The sequence below is a fragment of the Heterocephalus glaber genome, unplaced genomic scaffold (genome assembly GCF_053883595.1).
Source record: "Heterocephalus glaber isolate CG9 unplaced genomic scaffold, H.glaber_assembly_v1.0 deba00001577, whole genome shotgun sequence".
Taxonomy (NCBI): Eukaryota; Metazoa; Chordata; class Mammalia; order Rodentia; family Bathyergidae; genus Heterocephalus; species Heterocephalus glaber.
Window position 1 is genome coordinate 12,825,036 of NW_028258358.1, and position 27,061 is coordinate 12,852,096.

The 27,061-nt window shown below is 37.4% G+C and overlaps 1 protein-coding gene across 22 annotated transcripts in view; it reads right to left on the reverse strand.

Moving 5' to 3' along the window:
• The window catches only part of Mycbp2 (MYC binding protein 2), a 294,048-nt gene that overhangs the window by 37,269 nt on the left and 229,718 nt on the right, over positions 1 to 27,061 (reverse strand). For 20 of the 22 annotated variants that reach the window (XR_015443710.1, XM_087192942.1, XM_004845227.4 and 17 more), the window contains 6 exons: positions 25,566 to 25,726; positions 23,394 to 23,550; positions 22,992 to 23,216; positions 3,740 to 3,805; positions 2,170 to 2,409; positions 1,762 to 1,860 (listed from right to left, as the gene is read on the reverse strand). Coding sequence is in view for 21 of the 22 variants with exons in the window: in XM_087192942.1 (XP_087049068.1) it covers positions 1,762 to 1,860; positions 2,170 to 2,409; positions 3,740 to 3,805; positions 22,992 to 23,216; positions 23,394 to 23,550; positions 25,566 to 25,726 (948 nt within the window). In the remaining variant the exon portion in view is untranslated. The remainder of the gene's footprint in view (positions 1 to 1,761; positions 1,861 to 2,169; positions 2,410 to 3,739; positions 3,806 to 22,991; positions 23,217 to 23,393; positions 23,551 to 25,565; positions 25,727 to 27,061) is intronic. The other 2 variants (XM_013072389.3, XM_087192935.1) reach the window with 1 other exon arrangement.

Here is a 27,061-nt window from a genome sequence, read left to right on the forward strand (position 1 = left end):
AAGTATACAACTGTAGATTTTTTTTTTGATCCTGGCTAGTAGGAGTCCTATATGCCTCACTTATCTGTATGTCAAATTCTTTTCCCCTGCTTGGGAAGTTTTCTCCCATTACTTCTGTTTGCACTATCTCCTGTTTCTCCATTGACTCTGATCAGTCTTATGTTATTCTTTTTTTGCATCATCTTCCAGCTGCTGGAATGATTTCTTATGGTCCCTTCCTATTTTTAAGAAATCTTTCTTTTCCTGGTCACTAATTGCAATCCTGTCTTCTATATTTGATTATTCTCTCCTCACATTGGCTCATTCTACTTTGTGAACTTTCAATGGAGTTTTTATTCTTCTGGATATGTGTTTACATCTGTTTTATGAATTCCATTTGTTTCCTATGTTGGGATTCCATCATATTCCTGAGGTTCTCTATTTTTTTATGTGTGTCTGCTGTAGGGTTATTAATCATATCTTACACTATGGGCACAATCTCTTTTGTTATCTGAGAAATTATTTCTGATTTTATTTTTTTTTCAGATCCTCTTTTGTTGTCAATTCAGGGAGTCCAGGTGGTTGAGTTTCAGACTGGTGCATCTTGTTGCCCCTTGGGGTTGCCTTTGGTGATCTGGAAATCTGGTTTTGAGACTTGTTTAGGTACCTTCTTATGTGAACCAATGCAGTCTTCTGTGCCTCTACTGAGGTGACTCTTTGCACTCTCAGTGGGCTTAAATCCTCAACAAGCCTCAGAGAGGCGTTCTCACTGCTGCTCACCAATGCGCTAATACTTGGGTTCAGAATGATGGCCTTCTGGATCCCCACCTTGGGCTGTTGTCCAGGTTGGCTTCTGGCTGGGGGTCTGTGAGCACTTACTGATAGTATCTGGGTGGGCCTCTTGCTGGGCCTGAGTAGCTGTTTTCTAGGCGGGCCAGAAGCAAGCATTCTTAATCTGACTAAGGGCATTCACAAAACAATTGTTAACATCACCCTTAATTGTAAAAACTTGAATGCTTTCTCTTTAAGATCTAGATCAAGGCAAAGATGTCTACTCTGACCAATTCAACATATTATAAGACTTTATCAGTATAATACCACAATAACACAAGAGGTTGAAGTTTTTGTCTTAGATACCATGTTTAAGTTTAAATAAAAAATGGAAAGCTTTGCATTTTAGATGAAAGTTGAAGAACACAATAGAGAGTAATTTCAATAAGAATTTACTGAGTATATGTATGAGTGTGCCACAACAGGTACTAATACAAAGCAGACATGTACTTTGTCTTGAGGAAGCAGTGATTCAGAAGAAAAGATAAAACATACATGTAGTTAATCATAACAAGAGTGAAGACAAGAGGTGGCACACATAGACTACTATGGAGTTTAGCAAAAGGAAAAGTGCTTCTTATTTGGGGAAATAAAGGAAGATCCTTAAAAATATTTTATTTTTTGATTAGGGGGCTGGGAAGGAGAGATAAAACAAATGGAGCCAATAACTGATGTGGCAAAGCAAAGTAAATGATTAAGTTAGTTCTGCAAAAGCTAACAACAGCCCCAGGTATAGAGTGCACCTTTTGTTGTGACTTAAAATAGGTGGATTATACATTAACAAATGGTGAATGTCTTCTAGATAGTACCTTCACCTTATAAAGTAAAAAAAAAAAAAAAAGGCATATAAATTACCACATATCCATTGAGAATATAAAGAAACAGGGGTTACTCCTCTGAACAAAGAAGAAAATAAAAAGGGAAATAAATTTTTAGATTATAAATAAATACATTGTATACTTTTTCCTCTCCTTCAGGTGATGACAAAAGTGCTTTTTCCTCTTGTTCTGGTGTGGGCTCAGCATCTCCAGAGATGAGCTTTCCAAATACCTGATGAACAAGGTAGGCACATGAGAAAGAATGAGAATTACCACTGTGAAAAATACAGGACTCATTAGCTAATTCTACTGTGCCAATACTTGGGTTCAGAATGATGGCCTTCTGGATCCCCACCTTGGGCTGTTGTCCAGGTTTTCTTGTGTGCTATTCTTCCTACATACCACTACTTTTAAGAGATATTAAAATGGGCTATATTTATAGCCAGAAATCTCTACAAAGTTTTACAAAATTCTCTGTTACACTCTCAAAATACATTATGTCAGTGTATCCTGTGCTAGATTGGATAGTAAGGACACTTACTTGAGATGTAATAAGTCTGAATACACGTAGTGTCTCGGCTTCACAGTTTCTTTGCTGGGCCATGCTAGCTGAAATCTGGCCAGCAATTTTTGTGCTTTCACCATCTTTCCAACCCAAGACTTTGACTTGTCGTACTCTTAGTGTATTTTCTGGGCCCTTCAATTCAATTTTGATGATGTGATTATCTCCTCCTGGAAGTTCACTTGTTACCCAACCAATGTGCCTGGAATCCAGATCAACCTAGTTGAGTAGAAGAGGAACAGCAACCTGAAACAACTGAATCACTTTTGTCAATTTTCAATACTTAGCATTAATAAGAAGCTCAAATAACAAAGAGCTGAACACACAGTAGAGGTTATTAGGTTATTTCACACTATCTTGTTTAAGTTTTATGAGGACAAGCAACATTATTTTAGGAGCTATAATATAGAAGAAACTGAAAATAACACAGGTTGAAAAATCCAAAGTGATAGAGTTGAAAATTAATATCCAGTCCTGACCACCAAATGCCTTCTAGTTCAAGTTATGAAAAACCACTACCAACAATTTCTGTGACTATACTTGATATTGATAGTCGGTAGAAACACAAGATCAGCAATGTGGCCCCACTTTGTGCATCTGTATATTAAAGCTCCATCAAGAGATATGTGCTTTCAGTGTGCTTTTATTTAATATGTTTTATAGAGAAATTGTATAATATGTAAGTTTATGCTTCCTATGTTTTATTTCATTGACCATCTTTATTCAAGCATAAAATATCAATACACTATAAAATAGTTTTTGATACTAGTCCAATAACAAAATTAAAACTGTTCTTATGTTATTTGATAACCAAGAAATGATCTGGGGACTACTAGATGATTTATACAGACATTTAGATTGTTTGATATCAATTTTTAAAGGGGCATTAAGTGTAAACACTATCTTGTTGAGTAGATTATTTTCCTGAATTCTTTATAATTTGAAAATATATTATTTGTTAAATCTAAAAATCTCAAGTCATTCTTTCAATATGGTTTGAAACAACAACAACAGTAACAACAACACCCCCAAACTAGTCAATTTTTGTGAGATAAAGTAACCTCAGAAGAACAAGTTGGACAAACTTTCACTAAGGTATATGAGAGGCATGTGCCCACATAAAGCTGTCTTTGTCCTAGAGTTGGCTTGTAAATTGATTTGCAATCTGCATCCAGCTGCAGTGTTATAAGTGAAAGACGTTTTAGGCTGGAGGAAAACAACCCCTTTATCTACAGAATATGTCAGCTGAGGTGTTGTGAATCAAATCTATGATAAATTATAAGGCACTGTGAATCTTTGTGGGGAGCCTGAGACTGCAAGGACAACACAACTGCTCATGGCTGCAGAAGATTTAGGGCAATAATTGTTAAGATGTCTGGACAGGGATGGTTGTTACAGTTCTCAATATAGACCACTTGTCAAATTAGTGTTTTGTAAGTAAGTGACTTCCTACAGTACTTTGGTAGTGTACCCAAACTGAAACTCAACAACAAAAGCAGAGAAGTTTCTCCCTAGATAGCAAAACATTTAATGATAAAATTTTAATTACCTGCTTTATTCTGCACAAATCTTCTACTGCTTTGCCAGTTAAGAAGGTCATTGAGGTAACTTTATTCTAAAACAAACAATTCAAAATAGTTACATCATATTCTTGCTTCAGCACCTACAATGGTTTCTTACAAATTATCAATGCCACATCAACTCTTCTACCTATTTTTAAGACTTCTTTCCCAACAGACCCCATATCATCTATCCAATTAATTCCTATAACTCTGGTTTTATTCTCACAAACTCTGTCTTCTGTCACATTGTACACCCTTTCTTCATGTTCTTTCTCAGTTTGACATTTCGTTTCTTTATTCAAATTCTAAATGTTCAAATTCTGTATCTTTATGTAGCCTTTCAAGAACTCTGCTTGTAGTTCATATCCCACTCTTACTATTACATTTTCATTATTTTTGGAAGTGAAAGGAAGGAGGTAGTAATAGATACTCATGAATGCCACAATGCCTTTCTAGCCTTTTAGAAAGATATCTTAACTCAGATCTATCTCTCAAAATACTTGATTGAGTAGGGAAGGCAACATTCATGAAGAAAACATGTATCAAACAGGAGAAGTTCAGTAGCATTAAGTTCTGAAAGTGAGTCACATCATCACCACAGATCTTAAGTCTGAGAAAGTTTTAAGTAAAACACATTAAGAAATATATAATGACTCCCTGGAGAGTGGTGTACCATGAATGCTATAGGTTGATGTAACTCATATCAACAAATGCTGTGTACAAAGCAACCACAGTGGGCAGTTAGGGAAACACAGCTGATAAATGAGTATTTTTATGGTTATTTCCCCTTAGAAAATATAAAAATGTCAAATTGATTGTAATCACTGTTCTGAGGGATAGCATGCCCTGCTGTAAAATGTACCATGAGTCGGGGCAACCCACTTTCAGGTCCCCCTTCTGTCTCTCTTAGACGCTTTCTTTCTCTCAATGAATTTTTCCTACTCTTAACCTCCGTTGTTCCTAGAATCCATTCTTCGATTTTAGAGAACACGATCTCGCATTTTGGGTATCTAGTAGGTTTGGGAGTTACATCTCTTCCCCCTGTATCATTTTGGAGGTCTTCCACCAAGATTACTGGTCAGAGGTAAGAGTTTTCTTTCATAGGTTCCAACTTTGGTCTTTTGTGCTTCATAGATTGTAACTTTTTGTTTCATAGGCTCTGGCTATGTGTTTCATAGATTCTGGTATCTGTTTCATAAATTCTGGCCTTTGTTTTGGCTTTTGTTTCAAAAGTGTCTTAATTTTAAGTTGTGTTTTTAATGTTTGCAAATTTCTTGTTTTTCTTATGGATTGTCTTCCTTTAAAATTACGTTTTATTCTTGTTTTGTATGTGTTGCATTTACACTTAGTTGCTTAAAAATGTTGTAAAATGGGTCTCTTATGAAATCCTCTCAGATAAAGACAGTTCAGACTTTTATCTGTCCCTTATAGAATGCCAAACAGTGGTTACTGTGCCAGCTAGTAATTGCCTTTAGGGCAGCTGCTGCTCTCAAAGAAGAGGACAGGTTTTTCTAGTTGTCCTCTGGTGAATCCCCACTCCCATTGATAACATTGGTGGGTGGAACGCTGACCAGATAGGCAATTGGGTTTCTTTTGGAGACAGATCTCCAATTGCATGGAAGGAACTAGCAGAAACTGAGGTGACAACTACGGGGATATGGCCAGGGCTACTCCCTGGTGGATACCCAAAGGTCCCTCAGAAAAATCTAGCTCCCGACAGCTCCTCTGGGTAATCAGCAGAAAATCTCCATATCTTGTCCCTATCTGGATTCCTTAGTGAGGTGAAAGGGGAACTCTGCCAGTGATCATCAGAAATCCTCTGTCTCAGAGTGATCTGAAACAATGCAGTCAGAGTCCTTTCTTAAGCCTCCATTAAGAGTTGAGCTACATCCACCATTCCCAGGGCAGAGGAGGTGAGCCAATCCCAGAGCCCAGGAGGAGGTTCCCTGGCTGCCATTCCACCATTCTCAGGGCAGAGGAGGTGAGCCGTGCGGGTGCCAGAAGCAACCCCTCCACCATGAGAAGACATGTAAACAAGCCTCAAAAACAGACTTCCAGATCACCTACAGCAACCCCAAAGGGAAAAGAGATGGAACAATCTGATACTCAATCACCTGGACTTCCTGAACTGGCAACAAAAGAGGATTTGGAAAAAATGAAATCAGAAATAATTTCTCAGATAACAGCAGAGATTGTGTCCATAGTGCAAGACATGATCAATAAATCCAGAGAGGACACAGATAAAAGAACAGAGGAGCTGAGGAACATGATGGAATCCCAACATAGGAAACAAATGGAATACATAAAACAGATGTAAACAGATTTCCAGGAGATTAAAAACTCCATTGACAGTCTACACAGCAGAATGAACCAATGAGAGGACAGAATTTCAGATACAGGAGATAAGATTGCAATTAGTGACCAGGAAAAGAAAAATTGCTTCAAAATTGTAAGGGACCACAAGAAATCAATCCAGCAGTGCCTAGACAATGCAAAGAAGAATAACATAAGATTGAATGGAGTCAACGAAGAAACAGGAGAGAGTGCAGATGACATAAAAAAACTGTTCACAGAAGTGATGGCAGAAAACTTCCGAAGTAGGGGAAAAGAACTTGACATACAGATAAGTGAGGCACACAGGACTCCAACTAACTTTAATAAAAAAAAAATCTACACACAGGCATATAATAGGATTCCAGAAACCCAACAGAAGAACAAAATTCTACAAGCAGTGAGAGAAAAGAAACAAATCACATACAAAGGAAAGCCCTTCAGAATCACAGCAGACTTCTCAATGCAAACCCTCAAGGGAAGAAGAGCTTGGAGTGATGTATTTCAAGCCCTAAAGGAAAACAGCCTCCAACCCAGATTGATGTACCCTGTAAAACTATCTTTCAAAATTGATGGAGAAATAAGATACTTTCATGATAAAGAGCACCTTAAGAACTTCATGAATACCAAACCAGCACTCCTAAAAATTTTAGACAATATCCTAGGAAAAGACAATGAGGATCACAACCCCAGGAAGCACAGCAGAATGAATCCATCAGTTAAGACAGGAAATTAAATGCAAAGGGGAAGAATCCAGCAAAAAGAAAAAGTTATGACAAGGCTTTTAAAACTTTTAACTTCATCTCCCTAATGAATGTATAATTCAATCTTGTTACTACTGTACTGACTACTATTTTTCTGATTCTAGTGCTGCACACCTTTCCTTGTGCTATACTGGCTATTTATCATCTTCTTGTGTCTACTTTTTAATTGGGTTGTCTATTATGAGCTGTAAGAGTTCTTTATATACTCTGGTCATTGGTTATGCATTGTAAATATGGTGTGTTTATGGACTACTTTTCATGTTAACGATGTCATTTAAAGTTCTAAATATTGATGGAATCTCATTCATCAATTTTTTTCTTGTATACATCATGTTTTTTGTATCCTATGAAGTTCTTGCCTACCCTAAATTCATAAACATTTTCCCTTATAATTCCTTCTTAAAGTTTTATAGTTTTAGTCTTTCATATTTAGGTTCATAGATCCTTTCAAGTTATTTTTATGCATGGAAATAAAGGGTTGAGGTTAATTTTTTATATATGGATACCAGGTATTCTACAGCCATTTGCTGAAAACACTATCTTTTCCTCTGCTCTGGAATTGAGTTTATATTCTATAAAATGTTAATGTTAAATAATCTTTCAAAACTCAGTGGACTGTATATGAGTGGTTCTATTTCTAGATTCTGTTTTATCCCAATGATCTATCCTTACACCAACACTGCCTTGATTACTGTAGCTTTAGAGGAAGTCTTAAAATTAGGTACTAAATGTCTTCCAACAATGTTTTTTTTTCTCTTTTTACTTTTCTAGGTCCTTTGTATTCCTACATAACTTTTAAATTTCAATATCCAATTCTTCATTTATAGCAAGTATACATATACCTGAATTTTTATATATACCTTGTGTTTTCTAATCCTGCTAAATTCAAATACAAGTTCTGAGGGTTTCTAGAGATTTCTTAGTATTTTCTCTGTAGATGATCATTTCATCTACATATACAGATTTTGCTTCTACCTTGCCAATCCTATCCTAATTGTGTCATTTTATTCAGACCATTTTGGTTTAGGCCTATGTTTCAAAGTTTAATGCACAGATGAAGGCATATCTGCCCTTGCTCCCCACGTTAGGGAGAAAGCATTGTATCTTCTCCATTCATAGAAGGCATTTTTGCTGGAAGAATGGAGTACATGTCTTTGATCTGTTGAGAAGGTTCTGTTCTACTTCTAGTCTCCTGATAGCTTTTACCATGAACAACTGTAGAATTTAGTCCAATACTTTTTCTCCAACTAGTGACAGGACTGTATGGCTTTTTCCTTTCCTCTGTTAAAATGATGACTTTTGGGGGTAGATCTTCCAATGCTGAACCAATACTACCATCCCTATAATAAAACCACTTTCTACGTACTGCCAGATCTGACTTCTAATAGTTTGTTTTTTTAAGCAAATTTTTATGTATGTTCATACATTTTTCTTCTATTATCTCTATCCAGTTTTAGGATTAGCACAATGTTGATTTCCTAAAATGAGGGCAGAAGTGTTCCTTCTTTTTTCTGCTTTAAATGTTTGATATAATTTATCAGTTAAAATGTATATGAGCCTGTTGTTGTCATATAGGAAGGTTTTCAAGCTAGGAATATACTTTCTTTAATAGGTCTTATTCAAATTTTATATTTTCTCCAGAGTTAGTTTCATTAATTTGTCTTCCAAGGTACTTCTTAGAAGTTGTCAAATTTATTTCAAAAAAGATTTTTGTAATATGCTTTCTATATCCTTTTAAATTCTGTAAAATCTGTGGTAATGTCTCCTAGATCTTGATATTGTAATTAAAAAATGTATAATTGATATTGTGTAATAGGAAGAAAGGGTCTAAAGGAGCAGGCGAAGTGGGGAAAAGAAAGAAGGAAAAGAAAAAATGAGAAAAGAAAAAAAATGGAAACACAGTCTTTGCAAATAGGGAAGGGTGGATGGGGTGAAGGGAGGGCAGGGGAAGGGGAAAAAAATAAGAACCAAGATACTCATGTAATGATACAAGATTCCAATGATGAATGTAACTGTATTTTATATGTAAAATGTACCAATAAACTTAATGGGGAAAAAAAAAGAGTTGAGCTATAGGTTTAGACTGCTTTCTCTACTACTAGTAAGCTCTCTAGACAAATGTAGAAAATAAATCTTTGATAGATTAAAAGCTACCTGAACCCTTTCTCCCCACAAGGCATGGTCTTCATCATTTATGTGTGTAGGGGAAAAATGCCTTTTCTGATAGGTTATGTAGTTTGGAACGTTGAATATGGACTTATAAAATGCTATATGGTGATTTTTTGGGATGTTTAACCAGGTTGAGTTTTATTTGAACTTTTTCTCTCTGCTAGTAGGTTAAAAACTCCCCTTAAACTTTTCTCCAACTTGTTGGGAGTTCATTTGAAAATCCCTGTAGTTAGACCACTCTTCCTTCCAGAAAGTCACCGAGGCAACTCTCAACATCTATTTGTCTTACACTAGGGAAAATAACAATCAGTAACTTGCATTTGTGTTTTTACATGCTAGCTAAAATATGGGACTATTTTGGTCAGCCTTTCTCTTCCTTCATGTGTGAATATAAGAAGATGTTAAAGGTTCCTTTACTATGTTGATTGAGGGCCTATGAATTTCAGATACTTAGTGAATTTAAAATGGACCTTAAAGGAGTAGCCTTGTCTTGCTGCTAATAAAAATTGCTTAAATGACTGGATAAACAACAGAAATTTCTCAGAGCTTTCTCTGCCCTATGGCCCAGGGCAGAATCTCTGACTTACTATCTCTGGAGGTGATCTCTTTTGTAGGAAAAGTGTCCTAATTTGACTGTTGACCTATTTTCTTCTCTCTTTCAAGGAACTAAAATGCAGTGGTTTAAATCTCTTGGTTTGCTAGCAATCCTTCTTTTTCTAAACATGATTGTTACGGCTAAAGTCAATTGTAACTTGTGCTTTCAGAGTACCTACTGGAGTAGGACATGTGTTCCCTGAGGAAGATAAGATCTCGTGCTGGTAAAGGGTAGATAGTCCAGTCCAGTTTTATTTTCTGGTTCTCTCTTCAGATGATAGCTACCTACCCTGGAGTGGTATAAACCTTGGGGGACACCCTGGGGATGCTATACGGGGCACAGGAATCAAGCAGAGACTTACGGGATGCCATATTTGTTTCTCTTGTTTCAGATTAGGAGCTCCGTATCTGAACCTCTTACTCCTTTGGAATGTATAAAGAAGCAATTTAGTATTTCTCTACCCCCTCGCATGGTGTCCCTACCTCCTAAAGCCAAGTACACAGAGGAAAGTACTATGATGCTATCTCATAATTAGAATTATACTGTAAAAGAGAGAAAATGGTCAAAATCATCTTATGTTGAGATTTTCTTTACATTAAGAATTCTTGCTTGTGTTCAAATGTATATGTGGGACATAGAAAAATGAGAGACATCTCCCCCTTTAGACATTCAGTACCCCAAGCCTGAGGCTACTCCTCACCCTTTAAAACCTAAGAACAAAGTTTCCAAGACAACTTTAAGCCTAACCACCAGGTGCTGAGGGTGGAGTTTCTAGGCCAGGCATAATTAAAATCTCCTTGAGGCTGTATCCATCCTTAGCTAAGTTGTTCAGGTCCTTCAAAGGCAACATCTCTTGCAGGAAGTAAATGGCAAATATGGGACTACCTGTGTTCAAATGTCTTTTTCTCTCAGTGATCTAGGACAGATCAAAAGAGACTTAAGAAAGTTTTCAGATGACACTCATTTGAACATTGAGGTCTTTAGAGGACTTACTCAGACCTATGGACTAGATTAGAATCTGCTTTGCTGAATTTTCTAACAGACAGGGGTTATAATGTTTCTAGATCTAAGGTACAACTTTGCAGCCTTGAGGTAAAATATTTAGGCCTTATGATATCTAAGAGAACCCAAAGACTGAGGGAAGAAAGAACTAAACCAATTCTTTCCTTTCCACAGCCCAAGATTCTAAAACAGCTAAGGACATTCCTAGAAATTACAGGCTTTTGCGGCCTTCAGATAGCAGGATATAGTGAGCTTGTGTGACCCCTCTATTAGCTTACAGAAAAACCCAAGAGACAAGACACCTGGGAACCTTATTCCCAGACCGCATTCCAGAAGCTCAAACAAGCACTTCTAAGTGTCTAACTACAGGACACCATTTCAGTTTGTATGTTAATAAAAGGTGAGACATGGCTTTGGGAGTGTTTCTACAAGATCAGGGACCTGCTCAACAGCCTGTAGGGCATTTAAGTCATAAATTAGATACTACAGATTCAAAATAATTTTTTTAAAAAGAAACCCCCTAAAGAATATAGTTAAAACACTTTCATTGTCTTTCAAGAAACAAAAAGGAGCCATTCGAGTTTTGATTATTGGTTTGATTTTCTGCTTGGCAACGCAGTTGGAGTCAATCATAGCTTTTGTCTCTGGAGACATGTTTTGCTAAGGATTGCAGATCCACTCTGGAAAAGCTCCTGATCTTAACTGTCCTTCTACACCTGAGATAGTTAAGATTTAGTTCTTGTGCCATACTTAAAAGGCACTCTTCTGTCCCTTCTCCACTGCCCTGCCCCTGAGAAATAACACAGTTTGATTCAAGGCACTTCCCTCTTCTGTGGCTGCTGGATTTCAAGATAAAGCTTCCAGAATGGTGAGTTTCCCCTCCCTGAAATCCTTCCAGAGTAAAGCTGACCTTCATTTATCTCTGGGTCATATAGAAAACTGGTCTGGGTTTAATCCTGAAATTCTCAAGAAATAAATGTAAAAGTTTTAGTTCAGATTTATCTGTGTTTCAGCCCTCAGGTAAAATTAGAGAATGGTAAGAGTAGGTAACCTGGCTCTGGCCACTTCCTTGCACCTTTAGTCAGTTGCCACTGGCACTGGATGAGATAAAGTCTAAGGGACACCTTAGATTGGGCACAGAACAAGATGGATAGACAGGATAGACAGGGATGCCTTCTTTTCCTTTGTTTATTTTTTCAAAATGGGAAAAACTGTCATAGGTAGACATTTGCAGCACAGCAGGTTGGAGCCTTGGCAGGCCTTCTTTCTTCAATGCATGGAATTCATACTTAGCTCCAAAGTGTGTCACCTAGTCTCTTCTACATGCAAACCTGGTCTGAGCGGAACCCTCCCCCCCCGGAAAGTTAAAATTACTTGTAACAGTCTGTTCCTTTAGAGGGAATAATTACATGTGGCTATCAAACAACTATGATTATCAAAGCAACAATGAGAAGCTTGTATAGCTGGGTACTCCAGTCAGATAAACTGTCAGCTTAGGGCCCATCTTAAAACTGTTTTTGCTGGGCCGGGGGTTTGGCTCAGTGGTTCCATGGCCTCCCTTGCAAGTGCAGGGTCCTGAGCTCGATCCCCAGTACCAAAAAAAAAAAAAAAAAAAAAACCAAACCCCAAAACCTCCCAAAATACTGTTTTTGCTTTCACAGGTGTAGAAGATTTTTATTTCTTTTGATTCTTATTACAAGAGATCTCCGTTAATTGATCTACAAAGTTCTGACTAGTCCTTTTTATAGTTATAAACCTAAAAATTATAAAAGTTATTATAATTCAACTTGGCCAAATACATCTGAGTGCACTCTGGTTTATAAACAAGTTGTCTTATGCGTGTGTCTGTCTGTGCAATTTGTTACAACACATACAGCTGTTTTGAGTTTTCTTCTTTTGGCATTTTGGATTTTTAAAGATTTTTGTCTGGAACTCAAGTTGGCTTATATATGTCACTAAAGACATGCTTCCCCCAGGTTGCCAGATTTTCCAAATAATGTCAACTGATTTTACAAATACAGTACATATTGTTGTCTATGTATAACATGGGAACCTTTCATTGGTCAAAATTATGTGTTAATTGTTACGATCTGGCTCTCATAGGTTATCTAAAAATTTGTTAAGATAATTAAATAATGACTCTTGGGCTTAGGAAAACTACTGGACAGGACTCCTCTTGGTAAATAAAGGAGCAGCTGCCTGGAAAAAATTTATTCCAGCTTTTGTTCACAAAGAGGACCCCAATAATTTCCATAGCCTCCTGGGAAATACATTGCTAAACATATCACTGTGATATGTATATATTGGGCATGGTCAAATGGCTAAGTTTTCTATGGGAAAACAATAAGGTTTTACTTAAAATGCTCTTGGTACAAAACAAAATTAAGTGACAAAGGGTTTCATGTAACTGATATTCATTGTTATTTCATGGTATATATATTCATGCCTTCCAGTGTACAAGTCTTCTTGGATATTGTTTATGGTAATGCTCTTTTTTGACTCAGGTATCTGCCTTTCTCTTGCACTCCAGCTACTTGTGATAAGAGGTACATGTCAAGCCAGCATGAGAAAACCAGTCAAATACTGGTTTTCTTAAAAACTTATGTTATGTATGTTATACACGTCACCACACTTAAGGGATGTTCAGTTGCCAAACAGTTGAAACAATGTTACACATTAAAATTAGAGGCTAGACATGATGAACTCCTAAGGTACATTTATAGGCCAATATGTTCGTTCTCTTTAGATGGCATCCTACTAAAGGATAACAAATATGAGTTTTCTTTATGTCACTTAATGTCTTGTGATTAGATGGAGGTGTTTGACTGAAAGACTATTCCATACTAGGATGGACATGTAAGTGTTACGAAGAAAATGTCATTATGATTGTCATGCTAAAGTACTATGTGTGGCTCTTTAATAAGTTTCTCTGTATAATGTATAACTGTTGTCTGTTAACATTTTACAGGGATTCAACTAAATGACTATCAGTAAAATAACAGCCCTCTAACGGTGCTTTATATTTCAAAAGTGCTTCAAGTCTTAACTATTATAATAGTTAAGCTCACTGCTCCTACTGAAATACTCATGTCACTGATCTTCTCTTCTGGGTGTTCAACAACTCAAGTTTGGAGACCAAAACTAGAAAGGTAACTGGGTTATGAGGACAACAAATATTTTGGCCCTGGCCCCTCAAGGTCAACAAAGATCCAGGACACAAAGGCACCTTTCCTACAGGATCCTACATCTTTGGTAAGTCACTCAACCTCCTGAGCAGGGAGATTGCTGGGAATCAGACGACAAATGTACCATGTGCCAAAGGAGGGTCACCAAGAGGGAAAAATCTCCCATGCTTTCACTGAAAGCAACATGGTCAATCAAGGCCGTGACCCATCCTGAAGGCTGACACTGACAGAGGAGCTGAGAGGCTCTATGCATAGTTCCAAAGTAATGCCTGGGGAGACTTAACTGACCTTGATAGACATCAAGAGGTTCATACTGATTGACACAGGTATCACTTTAACTTGGCCTTAAACATCTGGCAGAAAAGAATAACCAAAAGGTATAAAATAATGCCACAGAAATAAAGCTAGATATAACAAGGGGCTCCAGTCACTGACCCCTTCTGGCAGTTTGTAGCTATACCAGTAGCTGACCAGAATTATGGATCATTAGGAAAAAACTATGGTAGAATCTATAAGAGCCAGCAGGTTATAATCACTATTTTAATTTCTAAGTGTGACTTTCTTCCCAACCTGCCCTTCCATTCTATTGTGCTCATGCTTAGATTATACATGATCTAATTTCTTAAACATTTTGTTTATTCTTGCCTAGAGGCTGCCAAACCAAGCAGTCATACAAATGGAACCAATGACAAATGTGCTAGAATTCTTTTACCGGGATCCACCAGATTCACCTTGTAAACAACTCATAACTGCTAAATTACTTCTGTGTTGGATTCTAAAGTCCCCTGGATCTTCTTATCCTCTTCGTGGGAGGCTATGACCAGTTCCTCCCAGTGGAAACACTTGTTGGCTATATTCATAGCAATTCTGCTGACCGTGTAATTTGGCCCATATATTCTTAACTGTTTCTTTGGCTTTGTCTCCTCCAGACTCAAAGCTATACAGTTACCAAGATGACAATGCCTGGCGCCCACTGCAGAAGGCCTTTCGATAGATCCTCTGTAGAGTAACTCTGACTGCTGATCATAACTACGACCCTCTTCAGCTGGAAGTAGCCAGGCCTATCTTTGCTCTTTCCTCCCGCACAGCAGTTAGGGGTACTTCTTCAGAGGCAGGAATATTGCAGATAGGTAACTTAATTAGATATCTTGTAGGCAGTTAGACAGGACCAACCCAGGAGGAGCCAACATGGAGGACAGACAAGAAGCCAACATGGAGGACAATCAAGACACATTCACTGAAGGCCAGAATTGTAAAAGGAGAGAAACTACACAACCTTGTGCTTCACCTGGGGATAAATAGCAGTGATTGATATTCTAAATAGGTATCAATCACCTGGGTGGGGGTCAAGGTCTTAACCCCAGCCTTTCTAGGAAATGTCCCTGACCCCACCCTTACTAAAAATCCTTCTATGCTTGGTACATGACTTGCTCCCCCATTTAATCATTATTACCTCAGTGACTGTACTTGTAATCTTATTGGTTGGTCATGGTTTTGTCTCAACCCATGCCCACCTTGTAAATTTCCATTGGGTTTTATAGTTTTGTCCCACTTTGTACCCACCTCACCACATGGCCTTGCTGTATAAAACATCTTTGAAAAGTGGGGTGGGTGGGCAACCCATTTTCTGGTCCCCCTACTGTCTCTCTTAGAAGCTTTCTTTATCTCAATAAAATTTTCTTACTCTTAAAAAAAAAAATGTACCATGCATCAAAGATAACTTTGTATTGAGCAGTGAGTTCTAGTTACAAAAATGTTTTGTATTATTACACTGGATGTTCTTGTAAGATTAAACAGTTGTACCAGTTCAGTCTTGAGCCGGAAGAGGAAGGAAACTCATAATATACAGCTAAGCCCCCTTTTCTTATTCAGCACCAGGGAAGAAATGAATCTGCACTGATGCACAGGAGTTAGGGTTGCAATGGATAGCAAGGAGGACTCTGACTGCACATTGGACAGCTGTGGCTAGTTTCACATCCAGGTTATCTGAGAACCAACCTACCATTCTCATTCTTCCTGAAAAAGGAAACATACTAATGGATGGTGCAGTTTGGCAGTTGTGCAAGGGGATTTATTAAAAGTGAATCTAGAAGCAGTGTGAAGCTCCTCGGCGGGGTCCCGGTTCCTGCCCATGCCATGGTGAGGTCCCAGGCGCTGCTTGGAGCCCCACCCCCATCCAGTGTTCCGCTTAGCCCTGCTGACACCTCCAAGGACCAGTTCCACCGCCCCCCCCCCCCCCCGCCCTCTGGCTCTTCTGCTACCTGGTCTCACACTATAGAGGCACAGGGGATTACACTACACATAGTTAAGTGTGATAGATTAATAATTACCACAAACTGTCATTTTCTAAACTGCGCTTGATGCTATGGTATTGCTGATTGTATCATTTGGTCTAACATGTTGTGATTGATCTAATCAGTTTTCCTTCCTGGTATAAGGAAAATAAAATATCCTCAGAGACATTAGAGCCTCAAAACCTAAACACAAGCCATATCTGGAAGACACCTCTGAAAAGCAATCATTACACAAGGGTTTTAAACAAAAGCAATAAAGATACCTACATTAAGCAATTTTGAAATATCAACCCAGAAATTAAACCAAGGACAGTACTAAAAACAAAAATGAGAAGACATTTAAGCAAGGCACCAAAGCAGGCTTCCACGCCACAAAAAGGAAATTTTGGGGAAAATGAGGTGGAAAAGTCTGATAATCAACCACCTGGACACCCTGAACTGATAGCACAGGAAGTAACAAAGCAGATGCATGAGGCTCTAGAAAAATTCAAAGCAGAAAAAATCTCCCAGATAAATACAGAGATAGTGAATAGAGTGAAAGACATGATTAGAGGCTCTAGAGCAGAAACAGATAATACATGAGATCAGAAACATGCTGGAAGCCATGAATGCCCAGCATGAGAAAGAAATGGAAACCATGATTGCCCAACATAAGAAAGAAATGGAATCCATGAAACAGATTCAAATAGATATTCAGGAGATTAAAAACTCCACTGAAAGCATGCAGAGCAGACTAAGAGAATCTGAAGACAGAATATCAGATATAGAAGTCAGGATTGCAGTGAACACAGATTTCTTAAAGATAGTAAGGGACCATGAGAAATTAATCCAACAGCTGCTAGATGATGCAAAGAAGAATAACGTAAGACTGATAGGAGTCCACGAAAAAACAGGAGAAAGTACAATTGACATAAAAAAACTGTTCACAGGAGTAATAGTAGAAAACTTCCCAGACAGAGGTAGAGAATTGGACATACAGATAAATGAGGCATATAGAACTCCAACTACCCATGATCAAAAAAATCTACACCTAGACATATAATAGTCAAGATCCCAGAAACTTAACAGAAGAACAAAATTCTACAGGCAGTTAGAGAAAAGAAACAAATCACCTACAAAGGAAAGCCCATCAGAATCACAGCAGATTTCTCAACACAAACCCTCAAATCAAGGAGAGCCTGGAGTGAAGTATTTCAAGCCCTAAAAGAAAATAACCTCCAACCTAGACTGTTGTATCCTGCAAAATTATCTTTCAAAATCAATGGGAAAATTAGATACTTTCACAACAAAGAACACCTGAGAAATTTCATGACTACCAAACCAGCACTCCAAACAATTCTAAACAATATCCTAGAAAAAGACAATGAAGGTCACAACTCCATTAAGACCCAACAGAGAGAAGACACCACGCAAAGTAAGACACTAAAGGGAAAGGGGGAAAAATAAGAAATACAAGAGCCAACAACAGTAAAACATCATGGCAAGGATGAGTCAATATCTCTCAATTATAACCATCAATGTTAATGGCCTCAATTCACCAATCAAAAGAAACAGCCTGACAGAATGGATTAAGAAGCAAAACCCAGCAATATGCTGTATACAAGAAACATACCTAACTCAAAAGGAAATCCATAGACTGAAAGTAAAAGGATGGAAAACAGTTCTCCATGTGACAGAAAACCAGAAAAAAGCAGGGGTAGCAATCTTATTTGCAGACAAAGTAGAATTCAAACCAAAACTAATTAAGAGAGACAAAGATGGTCACTACATCCTTGTGAAGGGAACAATCCAAGAGGAAGAGATGACAATCCTAAATATTTATGCACCAAATATGAATGCCCCCAACTATACAAAACAAATATTAATGGACATGAAAAACCAAATAAGCAATAACATAATTGTAGTGGGAGACCTCAACACCCCTCTATCATAAATAGACAGATCATCTAGACAAAAAAGTTAACAATGAAATTCTAGAATTGAACCAAGCTATTGAACAAATGGACTTAATAGATGTTTACAGAGTGTCCCACCCCACAAAATCAGAATACACATTCTTTTCAGCTGCATATGGGGCATTCTCCAAAATAGATCACATGCTAGCTCATAGGGCATATCTAAGTAAATGTAAAAGAACTGAAATTATCCCCTGTATATTATCAGACCATAGTGCAATAAAATTGGAGATCAATAACATAAGATACTGCAAAACACCCACAAACACATGGAAATTGAATAATACCCTCCTGAACAACCAATGGGTCACAGAGGAAATTAAAGAAGAAATTAGACAGTTTCTACAACTAAATGCTAATGCCAGTACAACATACAGGAATCTGTGGGACACAATGAAAGCAGTTCTGAGAGGGAAATTCATAGCAGTGAATATGCATATTAGGACAACAGAGAGAACTTAGTTAAATAACCTAATGCAGAAGCTCAAGCTCCTAGAAAAAGAAGAGCATAACAAACCCAAAGCTCATACAAGAAAGGAAATTATAAAGATCCGAGCAGAAATCAATGCAATGGAGACTAAGAGAATATACAAAAAAATCAATGAATCGAAGAGCTGGTCATTTGAAATAAATACAATCGATAAACCCTTAGCCAACCTTATCAAAAAAAGGAAAGAAAAGGCTCAAATCCATGCAATTAAGTATGAAAAAGGTGAAGCCACAACAGATCCAGCAGAAATCCAGAGGATCATCAATACCTACTTTGAGAACCTGTACTCTAATAAAATGGAAAACACAGAAGAAATGGACAGATTCCTAGATACATATGAATTGCCAAAGTTAAATGAAGAAGATATAGAAATTCTAAACACCCCAATAACAATGAGTAAATTTGAAAATGTAATAAAAAATTTACCAACAAAGAAAAGCCCAGGTCCTGATGGGTTCACTGCTGAATTCTACAAGATATTTAAAGAAGAACTATTGCCATTACTCTTTAAACTCATCAAGGAAATTGAAAGCGAAGCAAGGCTTCCAAATTCTTTCCTGGAAGAAAGTGTTACTTTGGTTCCAAAACCAGGGAAAGACCCAACCCAAAAAGAGAACTACAGACCAATCTCCCTAACTAACACAGATGCAAAAATCCTCAACAAGATACTGGCAAACAGGATACAGAGGGTCATCAAGAAGATCATACACCCTGACCAGGTTGGATTTATCCCAGGGATGCAACGATGGTTCAACATTTGTAAATCAATGAATGTAATACACTATATCAACAGAGTCAAGGACAAAAACCATATGATCATCTCAACAGATGCAGAAAAGGCATTTGACAAAATCCAACACCCATTCATGACAAAAATGCTACAGAAAAGTGGAATGGAAGGTCTTTATCTCAACCTGATTAAGGCTATCTATGAAAAACCAACAGCCAACATCATACTAAATGGTCAAAAACTGAAAACTTTTATGCTAAAATCAGGTATAAGACAAGGATGCCCACTATCACCACTCCTGTTCAATACTGTTCTGGAAACATTAGCCATAGGAATTAGAAAAGAGAAAGAAATAAAAGGAAAAAAGATAGGAAAGGAAGAAGTGAAACTGTCATTATTTGCTGATGTTATGATACTTTACATAGAAGACCCGAAAAAATCGGCCAAAAGTCTTCTAGACAGAATTGACAGATTCAGTACAGTAGCTGGATAAGAAGAGGTCAACACTCAAAAAACAGTAGCCTTCTTATACGCAAATAGCAGACCCACTGAGAGAGAAATTTGGGAAATAATTCCTTTTACAATAGCATCTAAAAAAATGAAATATCTAGGAATCAACCTAACAAAGGAAGCAAAAGACCTCTACACTGAAAACTACAGCACTCTGAAGAAGGAGATTGAAGAGGATATAAGAAAATGGAAAGATATCCCTCGTTCCTGGGTAGTAAGAATTAATATAGTGAAAATGGCCATACTTCCAAAACTACTATATAGATTTAATGCAATGCCGATTGAAATTCTGATAATATACTTCACAGAACTAGAGAAAACAATCCAAAAATTCATTTGGAACCAGAAGAAACCTAGAACAGCAAAAGCAATTCTAGGCAACAGAGACATGGCTGGGGGTATCACAATCCCCAGCTTGAAACTATACTACAAAGCCACTGTGATAAAAACAGCATGGTACTGGCAAAGAAACAGACCTGAGGATCAGTGGACTAGATTAGAAGATGCAGAAACAACTCCAGACATACTCAGCCACCTCCTCTTTGACAAAGGAGCCAACCACCCTCATTGGAGGAAAGATAGCCTATTTAATAAATGGTGTTGGAAAAACTGGATGTCAACCTGCCAAAGATGAAAACTAGACTCATACCTATCACCATGCACTAAACTAAGATCGAAGTGGATTAAAGAGCTAAATATTAAGACAGAAACACTAAACTTGCTGGAAGATAAGTTAGGTAGAACTCTCAATGACACTGGCATAGGAAAAGACTTTACGAACAAATCTTCAGTAGCATGGGAGCTAAAACAAAGAATCAACAACTGGGATCTCATCATATTAAAAAGCTTCTGCACTGCAAGAGAAACTACCAACAGAGCTAAGAGACAACCTACAATATGGGAAGAAATTTTTAGCAGCTGTACCTCAGACAAAGGTGTACTATCTAGAATATATAGAGAATTGAAAAAAATCAGACCCCCCAAATTCAAAGATCCAATTCAAAAATGGGCACCTGAAATGAACAGACATTTCTCAGACAAAGAAGTAAAAGGAACAAATAAATATATGAAAAAATGTTCAACATCACTGGTCATTTGCAGATGAAAACAACACTGAGATTCCACCTCACTCCAGAAAGAATGGCTGCTAGCAAGAAATCAACCAATAACAAATGCTGGCAGGGGTATAGAGAGAAAGGAACCCTTCTCCATTGCTGGGGGGAGTGGAGACTGGTGCAACCACTGTGGAATCCATATGGAGATACCTCAGAGAACTAGGACTAGAGGTCCCATTTGACCCAGCTATTCCCCTACTGGGTATCTTCCCCAAAGAATTAAAAGAATCGTACCACAGCGATATATGTGCATCTATGTTTATAGTGGCACAGTGTGTAATAGCTAAAGTTTGGAAACAGCCCAAGTGCCCATCAACTGGAAACTGGATAAAGAAGATGTGTTTTTTTTTTTAATAAAATGGAGTACTACTCAGCCATAAAGAACGAGAAACTAGAGTCATTTATAGCTAAATGGATGCATATTGAGGCCATACTCTTAAGTGAAATAAATAGGACACAGGTGTAAATACTGAACAGTTTCTCTAGTGTGAGAAACTGAAAGTGTAAATAAGGATGAAAATGGTTAAAATGAATAACTGATAATTTGAAATGGGAAAAGGTCCAAAGGTGTAGGGGTAGCGGGAGGGGAAGGGGAAAGGGAAGAAGGGAAAGGAATAATTATGCGAAAGAAAAAAAAAAAGGAAACAAAGTCTATGTAAATAGGGAAGGGAGGAGGGGGTGAAGGGTGCATAGGTAATGGGGCAAAAAGGAAGAACAAAGATACATCATGTTCAGGTACAAACACCCACTGATAAATGTAAATGTATTGTATACCTAAAATGTACCAATTAATTAAAAAAAAAAAGTGAATCTGCTAGCCGCCCACATCCAGTATGAGGGGAAAAATTCTAAGTATCCTTTCCCAAACAATTGAGGGCAGAAGAATAATAGTTTGTCAGTTGGTGCTATTTTCTTGAATCTTGTAAACGGGACTCTTTTCCTTTAATGCCTTTAACGAAAAAGTGCTTAATTCAGTCAAAACATGTTAGATGCCTAGGAATAGGGAGAATATAAATCATTATTATTTAAGTTGGTTCAGGAAATTGTTTTCCTCCATGAAGATTGAAGATTAGGAGAAACTTAATTATATTATAGGTCCACGTATATTATGTACCATCAGAGTAATAAAAAAATGAACATAGTGGAGAAAAGAGTAATTTTATAAAGCAGTTACCTATAAAGGATTTCTCTGCTGAGTTTTAGAGATCTTGGGAGAATGTGATAGAGAGTTTAAGAGGAATATATCCAGGCCAAGGGAATAGCCTAAAGAAGGGTATGAAAGAAAAATAATTGTAGAGTAGATTTTTATTTTGTTTAGCTGTAACCATGGTATATGTGTAATGAGACCTTCTTCTATAGTTGGTATTTCATACTCTGTGCAATCATATTTACCTGATTTTAGATTAAACATTTCAGGAATATAAAAATGTTGTTTAGTTAGTATTATGGTTTACATCAAGAACGTTCCCCAAGCCAGGTGTGGTGGCACTCGCCTGTAATCTGAGCACTCGGGAGGCTGAGGCAGGAGGATCATTGTTCTAGGCCAGCCTGGGTTACATAGCAAGCTCAAGGATAGCTTGAACTGCAAAGCAAGACCCTGTCTCAAAAAAAAGAAAAAAAAAAAAAGAATGTTCCCCAAAGGCCTCATGTGCTCATAGGTAGGGCCTGTGGAAGGTGACTGGGTCACAGGGCAGCTGTACTCATCAGTGGATCAGGAATCACTGGTGAGTTCAGCAGCTCAATGTGCTCTAGAAGGTGGGGCCTGGTTGGAAGAGGCAGGTAGGTCACTGGGGGTGGTGTGGGATGTATTATCTCCCTTCTTTGTTCTATGCTTCCTGGTTACCATGATGTCAGCAGCTTTCCTCTGCTCATATCCTTCCCCCATTCTGTTCCTGCCTTGGAGCCAGCTAACCATGGACTAAACTGTGAGGAAAATAAACTTCTTGTCAGTATTAGGTATTAGTTCCAGAGATGAGAAGGTGAGTAAGACAGTTGGTGAAGTGCCAAGTAATCTTTTACTAAACTCATAAATGAAAATACATGACTAATGAATGATCTGAAAAGAACTAATGAGCTATAAATTAAGTTTCACTTCTTACCCCAAGATCTCGGGAATTGTCCACATGAACAGATACATAACGGGCATTGATTCCTTTTATACAATTGATAGTGATGTTCTTTGTTTTGTTTTTATCTTCATCTCCTGATTCCCAAAAGGTTTCTGTGGAACCATCTGTCAAACTGCCAATCATGGCAGGTCGACTTGAAGTTTTTATGTCAACAATGCTGGTTAAGTCCTTTAAGCACATAACTATGCATAACTCCTATTAGAAACAAATATAAATATTCAGACTGGATAGAAATCTCTTATGATGAGGAAACAAATAAACATGCGACAATAAATAAGATAGAACTGCTTATGAGTAACTTACCTTTTCTTCTTCAATACACTGTTGACTACTATTAGGACAAAAAAGGACAGTAACTGTTAAATGACTGACCTGACTCATTGCTTCAAAGCCAGACTGTATACTGATGCTAAAACTCTCTTCACTATCTCCATCATCTGATTTTGACAAAATATTGTTAATGTGATGAAAGACATTGCTCTGATGGAGGAACTGATGATCAGATTGCTTGAATTTGAGACTCCAGCATCTAAAAAGACAATATATGAAATATTTTCCAGACAAATCTAAGGAACTGCTAGAGTAGTTACTCTATTTTGTAGCTAATATTACAAAAAAGCATAATGGTCTATTAAAATTTTTTTTAAAACTTTATAGAATAATATCATTGTTATTGGATTTTTTTTTTTTCTTTTTTGGTCCCGGGGATGGGACTCAGGACCGTGTGCTTGCAAAACAGGCAGCGGAACCACTGAGCTAAATCCCCGGCCCGCTATTGGCTTTTTTGATTTGGAGACGTTAACAGTAATTTCTTTGCAACAAGCTAAATTCTAAGGAAAGTTCACCCATTTTAAACCCTTTAAGATCAAAGCTAAGGAGCAAAAAAGGTAATGATGATGTAGACAAGTGTCACATCAACTATGACAGCTTCACAAATTTAGCTGTGTGATAATTCCATACTAATTCATTAGAATATAATGCATCTTGCACTTCAATGACAAAGACAAAATAATCTCTATTCCATTGGTCTTATCATTAGAGATATGAGAAGCCCAATCATTCCATAAACTTATTTGTTATATAATTCAATGGAAGATTTATATATAGTTCAGTGTTTACATCTACTAATGAGGATCATAATGCAAAAGTAATGCCAAATTCTGAACAGACTCCAATTTAAAGTTATGTGCTCTTCCTCAGGGTAGTTTTATTTAAAATTGTATGCATGTAACTTGGGATCCATTTTTCTGTGTTAAAAACAATTCAGATATTTTTCTTTGTTTTTATTTATGAGAAACATATATTTTTAGAATTAAGGGGCACAAAAAATGTAATCATAAAACTGGATGGCAAGCATCATGACACGAAGGCTACACTTGGGCTTTTGCCCATTCTGCTCTTGGGGTCACTGCCGAGACCTTAAAACCAACAAAGTCCCTTCAACCTGAGTAAAGAAAATAGATATAAACACTGACAGTTTTACAAGTGATTATTCCCAGAATGCACAACAGCCACAGTTCAGACAGATCAACTCCAAAAATCATTAAAAAGTAAGGGGGAAGGGGCCTTGCTTATCAAAAACAAAGACTGGACAGAAAGTGAAGAGAACACTGGGTGGCAGTTCTGTCTCTGTCCTGTGTGATTTGGGGGCCTTGGGAATGTGGCAGGGTAGAGGCTGACAAGGTTCATTTCCAGCAGGCATGTGGGGCGCAGGGATGCCTTGCCGTCTTCCCAGGGCAGAAACAGAATATTCCGTTTGTTAGATAAGATCTCAGAGGCTCTGATCTTTTGAGAGCCACTGTGCTCCTTGTTGAAGAAGAGGCAGCTGAGTCCGAGCTCTGCCGGAGATTCTAATGCTCAAGAGGATCAGAAGGACAAACATTCTGAGGAATCAGTAGGCTACAACTCTCCAGCCTGAGTAACCCAGAGGATAATCTTCCTTCCAATAGCTGGATGCACAAGACTGCTTTTCCCCAGAAACAGGTGCCAGGCCTGATTTAAAGTGCCATCAGTTAATATTCTGAGCTGGCAATATGCACAAAGCCAGGGAGCAAGACTCTTTCACTCTGAATATAGGTAGCAATTCTCCACCAGTTCCTTGGGATGCTTTCGTGTTTTGCAAAGATGATCTCAGTGTATTTTAAAAACTTGAGGTTTGGTCAATTTTTGGTCATAGGTACAAAGTAAGTGGGGTCTATTTTTCTTAAGATTCTTTTAAAGTAAAAATTCTATTTTCCCCTGAGATTTCATTTGTTCTCCTTTTTGTATCTTGAGATGATTTGAGGTAGGAGAGAAGGAAAAGCAAGGCAGATTGTAGGATGACAATTTATAGCACTAAGAAGTATATTATTCACATTTTATTGAAAGGCAAAAAGGTATGAACTAAAAGGAGAGAATTCTACATCAAGATAGGAAGGAAGGATTATTTACATAATGTAGGGATTCTCTGTAACTATTTAAAGCCGCTTTTCAAGCATTTAGCACTTAAATAGTCCATAAGACTTCTTTGCTAACAGTACCTACAATACTCAGATACAAAATTACCTTAGGGCCATTTGCTGCAATGAACTGCCACTAGGAAGAGACATCATAAGATCAGAGATTGTCTGAAGTAAACGGTGAAATGTATGCGGTAAAGGATGGGCAGCTTCGCCTGCAATCACTATATCTGAGAGTGGATGTTCACACACTCTTGTATCTTTGTCCTAAAATAGAAATTGAAAGCCAGTTTATTAGTTTGTACGCTGCACAGAGCTTTCTTCACAAAAGAATATTCTGTATACTTACACTATACCTAATAAATACATCATAGTACCTAACTATACTTGTAATGTTTTTAGGAAAAAGTGTTACTCACAAATAAAATCAGCAAAAAAGAAATGAATACCATACATGCATAGCAATTCCAGTATACACACAAATCTATTAGTAGAGTAAATCTGTATTAGAATAAATCCACATATGTGGATACATGTATACGTATGGGTGTGTACACATACAATATGTACACATATGTATACTGTGTGCATATATTCATGCATGAAAAAATACCAGATGTCAGAAGTTGGGGTCACCACTAGTTCGCACGACATTTTTATGTGCATTAGACAAAAAGCTCCTTCCTTTAGACAGATAGACCACAGCTCAAAAGAAAAACAGGCACTGGATTTCATTCCACATTCAAACCCTCAGTCAGATGGCCCTTTTAATGTTACTTAATAACATTTATATTGGAAAACTATTAGCGTACTTTAAATCCCCAAAGGAGATTTCTTAATATCAAGAAACTCATCCCTACAAGGAATGCAATCATTATGTAATGTAAACATGTACTAATAAAAAATAAAAACTGAAAGAAAAGGCTCATCAAAATCAACAGTACTTGGTTAAAGCTGGAGCCTCACAGAATACTCAGTATGGCAGATACATTTTAAAGTCAGGATTGCAGGAAGTACACAGCTATAGGAGCTAAACAGGCTGCACCTGAACCTCTGAGTCAAAAGGGAGAGAGGACTAGGAGCACCCTAGCCTGTGGCTAGGACAGGATGCAGGGTCAGTTAAGAGTGCAGAGCTTTCTCACTCAAGATTGTTCTGCTCTGTGTGGGCCAGATAACTCTAAAAGAGGGTGTGCATGGGTCCTCCTACGGCGGAAAATAAAAGCAAGTTTATTATCTAATGAGGGGAGAGAGAAATAAAATATTGTCATTTTTTTTAAGAGGTAGCTTTAAAAAAAGTATAAGTAAAAATGTCTAAAAGAATGAGCCTGTGAAATAGCAATTTTTTTCTTGTTTCAATAGGTCTGGTACTTTCTTTTTAAAAGTTTTTTGCAAAAAAATTGTGGTCATTTAGAAAAAAATTACCATTCAATGTTAAAAAGCAGTCTTGCTTAGCTTTTGACATAAAATTTGTAGGTCCATTCCAGCAAAAATATGCCTTTTAAAAAAAAATTAGGCAAGTTTTGAAAAGAGTCAGTTTTTCTGAAGTCACACCATACCACATTTCTTTGCATACAGTGTTTCCTCTGTTCAGAGAATACTGAA